At 43.3% G+C, this 7,579-nt stretch overlaps 1 protein-coding gene across 1 annotated transcript; it reads right to left on the bottom strand.

The window, feature by feature from the left end:
- Positions 1 to 114: 114 nt before the first annotated feature.
- On the bottom strand, positions 115 to 4,998 carry LOC306746782 (leucine-rich glioma-inactivated protein 1-like; the record flags this gene model as incomplete). Its single annotated transcript, XM_079229758.1, has 8 exons — positions 115 to 1,894; positions 2,030 to 2,194; positions 2,303 to 2,472; positions 2,879 to 2,950; positions 3,654 to 3,725; positions 3,819 to 3,890; positions 4,437 to 4,508; positions 4,802 to 4,998. The coding sequence occupies 8 exons, from the start codon at positions 4,996 to 4,998 to the stop codon at positions 1,077 to 1,079; spliced, it is 1,638 nt and encodes a 545-aa protein (XP_079085884.1). The 3' UTR covers positions 115 to 1,076.
- Between the last annotated feature and the right edge of the window lie 2,581 nt (positions 4,999 to 7,579).

Here is a 7,579-nt window from a genome sequence, read left to right as displayed (position 1 = left end):
TAATTTCCCTAGAACAGTGAGATAGATGTGTGAGTGCGTGTTGTCTTGCTTTAAGGACCTGGTGTCACTACACAGTGCCTTTAGGGAGCTCAGATGCGATGCAACAGATAATAATGTAAACCTTTATTGACTCTACATAGCATGATATTAGTCAATAACTTAATTCTAACCATGACACTGTTGATGTATTTTGCGTACATGTTAGTCAAAGGTAAAGCATTATGAACAATGTCCTCAGTGTTTCATTTCAGTTCCTTCAATTGTGTGAAAATAGTTCCTGTGTGCCCAAAATGTTTTCCATACTTCTTATGAAAAACTGTAATTTTCAATACTTTAAACATTATACAAACCATGAACAATAAAAATGTTAGCTGCAAGGATTTACAGGTATATTCTCACACATTTCTGTTGACATTTTCCAAATTATGAACAGTTTTAAATCATTCTCTTTAACAAATATGTATCTAACTGGCGTGGTCCCTCTTAAACTTACAAAAGCTAAATTTACAAATCTTTTGGCGCACAAGTGGAAAGACAGAAAAATGTAAACATTGCATTTTGGCAGATTTGTTCGGTTAAACATGTTAATAGATTATAAAGTACCATTTCGTCATTACTTTCTGTTGATAAATATATGAGATTACAAATGTATAAACATTGCTGAGTCACATTAAAAGCTGAACACACAAAAAAAACCTACAGGCGAGATTGAATGGATTAATGAGCATGGATGTTGCATTCATCAGGATGGGATGACCAGTGAGAGGCCCTGCTCATGCATTAATGTCTTGGCAACATATTGGGTCTAATCCTAATTTAAGGTGCATGCATTGAACTCAAAATGCATCTCAACCAAATGTATTTGGTTGAGAGGCATGTTATTGTCTTGTATCATGCACCGATTTCAATGGAAGTTTAAAAAAAGAAGAAGAAAAGACTAATTAATGCCTGCCTTGCTCAAGTTAGAATCACCTGATACTTGCAGTGTTGTCTACATCTGCTGCGACCGCCATCGCTTAACATAGTAACCACTCAAACAACCAAACAATCAGCCAACCAGTCAAGAGAACATTGACTCAGTCGCTCAGATCAATGACCAGGTGCTCATAAATCTGAGTTTTCCCTTTGAAACTGGAGGCCAGCAGGAACTGCCGGTTGTCTATGGAGACTGGAGAGAAGGCCCTCGGCGCCTGGATGTTCACCTCCTGGAAATGGACAAACTCGCCCTTCTTGGCATCCCAGCGGTACACCTGGGTGAAAGAGTAATCGCTGCCCAGGATGGCGTACTGCCAGCTGCCCACGGAGAAGGGCTGGAACACCATGGAGCCGCGGGAGGGCATGGTCTGCAACTCTCGAAAGAGGGACCCGTCCCACCGCATCACTTTGGAGTCGCCGATGAATCGCGTCAGACAGATGAAGAGGTCGGATTTGACCAGAAAATGCTTCACAGCGTAGACGTCCTCCATCTCTGGGATGTCGGTGCGTCTGTCAAACAGCTTGGTGGTTTTGTTCCACTGGTAGATGACCGGCCTCTGGGAGCTGCTGGACAGGATCAGGTGAGGCTTGGAGGAGATCTCCATGTACTCCACATCGGTGTCCCGGTACCACGGGTGGAGCGATTGGTGAGAGTAGAAGCCATTCCCGTTCCACTTGTAGATGGTGGTGGAGCCGGCCTTGGAGCTGTCTGCTATGACAAAGAAGGATTCTCCTTCGATGAGGAACGTCTCAACATCGTTTGGTTTGCGGATTTTGAGGATGTCGATGCCTTGGAGTTTGATGAATTTGTTGGCAGAGGTGTCGCGCTTATAGATGTGTGAGCCACCAAACAGCTGGGCCACAATGACAAAGAGCTGGTTGTCAATGACCAGAGGTTTGCAAATCACTGTGGATGTGCCTTGGGAGGAGAAAGAAGAGAGAAAAACAAGACGGTTTTACTTAGATGCATGTCTCCATCTAGTGGTTCCTATTCCAATTTCTCCCACAGCTCTTTTACAACCACGACAGCATATTTGAAATAAGTTTTACTTACTGTCAATGTCATCAAAGCTTCTGAAGACCATCTCCACATGATCCCACTCTAGAAAGCTGCATTTCCCTATGAAGGGCTGGGCAAACACCACATACTGGTCATCCCCAAAGGAATATGCCTCCACGGATATGGATTCAAACTTCAAGGACTGGTAGGAAGCAAACTCTATGAGAGGAAAAAAAACATGGTTTCAATGGCATTGAAAAAGTCAGGAGTAGCTGTGATCATTGTTGTAAAAATTAAGTTGAATGAGAAGCATTTTCTATACTCCACCTGTGGTTATGCAGTCGAAGGACAGCGACACCAGGTCGTTGATTTTCTTGTCCAGCTGTGAGGCCGGGCCTTTACAGTAAATCTGGTCCACTGTAGCGTTGGTGCTGTCTATCCACTCCACCAACCACTTCAACTTACAGTCACAGGTGAACTGGTTCCCTCTCAAGTCTCTGAAGAGAGAAAACCACCAAACTCACTTCCAATGGGAACGCTCTCAGCCTTTTAAATGGATTTTTATTTCCAGTCATTGACGTGTGCTGCTGGCGTTGCTCTCTGGCCCGCACAGCCTCACTCTGCACTCTCATTAACATCAAGAAGGACCACAAAGGAGACTGGAACATCTTCAGCGGGTGATGGATTGCAAACTATCTCTCTTCCTCACTGCCGCATGTAATTTTAATGGCGCTAAAAGCACCACCCACACATTTGTCAAGCCTTGGCTGAAGAGAAATGATTATACAGAGGTCTATATATAGAAGGACTTGTCCATGATAGCATACATTATACTTTGTTATGTAACACTGTACAATTTATCTCTTTGTTCCCAGAAAATGCAGGATTTAAATTTCTACTTACACTTTCGTCAAGGCCTCGAGACCCTTGAACAGATCTTTGGGCAGAGTCTCCAGATTATTGTAGGCCAGACTACTGGAAGAGAGGAAAAAACCACGAGATACATTGCTTATTGTTCGTATTTCACCAGCTATTCAATGTACTTTCGCCATCCTTCCCTCTTCATACTGTGAAATGCAAAAGTAACTTCCAGTGCCTCTTAAAACCCAAATGAGGATGTGTTATGCAGTGTGTTCTTGCAGAGGAATATAAGGATATCTCTTAAAGAGTTTGGGCACATCTGGCCACCCTTGAGACAGAAGGCAGGAACATTGCTTATTCTGAGTTTTAGGAAACATAAAGCTATTTTTAGAGCTGCCTCCTCAGAAATTTTATGGCTCCCTGTGCTACAAACAAAAAGTTAAAAGTACTTCTCTTGAAGAGAATTGAAGAGATTTGTCTTACTTTCCTCACTAAATCTGAAACAAAATGTACATGTAATGGACCTTAGGCTTCTAAGATTCATTAAGTCGGATAGTGAATGTGACAGGACTGACTTCATAATCAAGTCAACAGCTAGTGTCACAGAAATGTTTGTCTTGCAATACATGTTGTGTTATAAACATTGTGACTGGAGCAGTTTTTGCCTTCTGCAGACTACAGATTACAATGCTTTAGAAACAGCGAGCTTCTCTACATTCACTTTTAAAAAGAGACCCTCAGTGATAAGATTTTGTATTAAAATTTCACCAAAATCAGGACATCATTCTATTTTTAAAGATGAATACAGTATACTTACAGATGTACGAGTGTTTTTAGTCCACGGAAAGCATGTGGTGAAATTGACTTGATCTGGTTGTTTTCTATGAACCTGAAAAAGGTGTTGAATAAATACATGAAAGGGGAAACAATCTTGTTTTTTAACCGCTTTTTAACAGCTTGTAAACTTGGGGCATCTACTCACAGATACTCCAGATGAGGAAGACCAAGGAAAGCATCCTCGTTTATAGACTCCAGGTTGTTGGCTGTGAACAGACTGAACAGATAGATCCATTATATTTCACTATTCCTGCTCACAGATTGGATACCAACAAGCTGACTGAATGGACCTGGGATGGAAAAGTCCCTCCTTTCTCCTTCACAGTAATCCAAATACATCAAATACATTGATCAATGCAGCCTCACATGTTTGTTTCAAAGACACAGTGACTCAGTCAGTACTCCCCCCAGTGTGGAGGGGGATTCCCTGTTCAAAAGGAGGGATTCCCCATCAATAAATCCCCATCTGAAACCAGATCTCATCCACAATATGCACAAATACATGTAAAGGCAAGACTTACAGCAGAGAGACTACCCTGCTATGAAAAGGTATAAGTCGGTAAATCATTTCGAAAGGTAATTTTCTCCAAAATAATTTCTGGCTCAGCTCCCTCATTCCAATTATAGGCTACATCCATTCTTTCATAAGTGTAGCACCAGAGGGGAGATGTCTTGAGCATTAAACATGGCGTTGATCACCTCACTGGGGACTGACAGCATGCAACAAAGACTGACATCAAAAAGCTCCAGAGAGATTTCTCACAGGAGATGCAGGGCAGGCGTGTGGATGAAGCTCTCCTTCGGGATTTCAGTGAATTCAGACTTGACGAATGATCTGAGAGGGGGAGGAGGACACACGACACACACACACACACACACACACACACACACACACACACACACACACACACACACACACACACGCACGCACACACACACCACACACACACACGCACACACACACACACACACACACACACACACACACACACACACACACACACACACACACACACACACACACACACTGGTTAGCTCTGAAAGCACACACTGTCTCATACGAGTGTGTTTGGTCAATCTATGTAAGCACTGGTATGCTTTTTATTAAATAACAATAATAAGACTTACAGTGATATGACATCGGGCGGAAAGCTGCGAGGGATCAGTCCTGCGCTTTCGCACAGCGCGTTATCTTTGGTACATGTGCATGATGAGGGGCAGCGGGGCGGTCTGACTCTCTTGCTGTCCACTGCGAGTAAAACACACGCCACTACAAGTACGCAAAGCCAGGGCGATCTCTTGGGCATCTTGCGTGTATTCTCCATTCTTGCGGACCGCTGCGGGCACGACCTGCGCGTCGAACAGCCCTCCACATGAACCAGGTGCTCCTCTGTGGTTCCTCTTCCACTGCTGCTGCTGCCTGGAGGCCAAGGCACGCGCTGTATCTCCGCCGAGTGCCGTGCGCCGCCTACTCCTCCTCCTCCTCTCGCTCTGGAGGTGATCAAACCGGGCGTCCACAGCGCTGTAATTACACTACACCCCCTGACGAAAAAAAAAATGTATATCCACTGTGACAAAAAATATATAATCTAATCAAATTCGGCTGAAGCTCAGAAGAATACCAGCTGGCGCGGTGACAAACACGGTGTGAGGGCAGGTGGGGATCCCAGCGGGAGCAGACGGAGCATCTCTATCCAAAACCACGCCTATGTGATTTCAGAAAACGCCACACTCTCCGTGTCGACCTCCCGGAGGATTCCGCCCAGCAGCCGACGCAACGGAACGGTGTAAATATTCGTGAATCAGCTGGAGAAAATGAAGCCCCGACATGAGCCAGCGGATTGCAGCCTGTGGCGCAGACGCACACGGGCTGTCGATGCGGGAAGCGGGTGGGAAACCCGATGGAAATGAATGGTCATGGGAATACAGCTGTGGTGTTGACTCAGTATACTCCACTAGACTGCCAAACTCCTGCCATTACATAGCTTATATTATTGTCATTATTACTTCGGGTTTGGCTTCAAATGTTCTCATATTTTTTGGCACATTGTGTGTTCATTTCCTGGTTCGTACGCGGTTTCCATGGCGACTGGTGGATGCGAAATGTGGCCGTCCTGTGGTGGAGGGGTGTGGGGAAGCCCTCCTGTCATCCTGACATCTGCTGTGTTTAAGTCAAATGGACCCCATCCCCCTCATGCCCCTCACAGACAAAGGACAGGTCTTTGCTCACATCCTGCATTTCTGCACGACATTGTGTAAATGTCATTTCACAAAGCCACATAAGAAAGCCTAAACTCCTTTCTTTCTCCCTGTATATTTTATGGCTATATACAATTGCCTCCACTGCTTTATTGCACTGTTGTCTGCTGTACCAGACATGACATTGGAGCCCTATAAGGTCTTCTTTTTAACCATCTAATTTCACATCCCTCCAGAGACTAAAGTCAGATTGATTTGTTTATTCACTGTTCCTAGCAGGGCTGCATGCGTCAGACCCTTCTGGGAAGAAACATGAGTTTCAAAAGGTCTCTGAATAAATACGTAGTGCTTTGGAACTCTATTCTCTCTGATAGGATTACGCCATTTGATATCCAGTTTCTTTTTATGATGGTAATAAAATGTTGCCTTAAGAAATGAAAGCAGGTTCATGGAGCCGCTTCATGGTATGCTCTTTAATAAAGGGAAGGTTGGAAGAATAAAGCTATCACCCATAAGGGAGATATAAAGGAGACTGCTTATACTTCTGAGAGGAAATATTCAGAGGGGAATTGTGAACATGGAGGAGCTGAGTGAAACTGAATGGAGAACAGTGGATATAATTGTTGTGCTGCAAGATGATGGGTATGTCTGCGCTTCATAAATGCCGTCATTCATCGGCAGAATAGAACACACACTGTCCAGCAGCTATTTGACCACAGCGATGTCCACCACTATTGATTTGCCTGACCCTAGTGTTACTGACTGTTAATGGACTTTTGAGATCTGTGTTATTGGGTTTTCTGCAACTGAGAACCAGCATATGACTACACATTATGCATGTGCATGACTTCCCTAATATGTCTCTATAAGCATTATAAATAAATGTATTTCCAATGCAAACATTCACCTTTTTCTTGTAGCAGGTGCCAAAAGGGCCTGCATGTCTTCCCTTAGTGCCCCACTAGAGGGACATGTACCAAGGGAGTTGGATTGATTTATGAGCTCTCTAACAATATTCTATCTGGATTTTATAAAGTTTCATCTTGCATGTTTCTTCTTCTATTTTCATCTTAAATAGGTTGTTGTTATCATTATCAACAAGGGGGTTAGATCACTGCAAATTAGAATGAATATTCATACTATTCGACACAACAATCCTTATCTTCATTCATATCATGGTACAAAGTGAAGAGGTCACCCTCCTGCTCCAGTCTTCCGTCACCAGTGAAAGCAACACATTGAGTAAACATACTCTTGTGTTGCTGTCTGACCTCTGGCCCTACATGCTGTCTTAAAGTGTTCTGTCAGTCCACAAAGCTGGCTTACCTCCCGTGGGCTTATAACTGAGATGCTCTCTGGTTCCTGTATGAACTATGAAGTTTACAGACCACCTGTCGCATTAAGGGGATGATTATGGCAGCGACACAAGAAAACATAAAATCTTAAATGTCCATGATTATGTAATAACTATCTGGTCATATACCATCATTGCAGAGAACAAATAAAATGTGTATTTCCTTCGTAGCACGAGCGCTGAAGGTTAGTGACAGTACAATCTCCATTTAAAACTATAATAACAAAATAAGTGGAAGTTAAGCTATGGTGAAGGAGGTGAAAAATTAAAAACTTTTATGAAAAGTTTGATGTTATGTAGATTGTGATCTTGCTCTCGTTTTTTTTTTTTATCATTTTGAAATTCAGAACATA

Source organism: Taurulus bubalis (assembly GCF_910589615.1).
Source record: "Taurulus bubalis genome assembly, chromosome: 14".
Taxonomy (NCBI): Eukaryota; Metazoa; Chordata; class Actinopteri; order Perciformes; family Cottidae; genus Taurulus; species Taurulus bubalis.
This window is presented reverse-complemented; position numbering and strand designations above follow the sequence as displayed.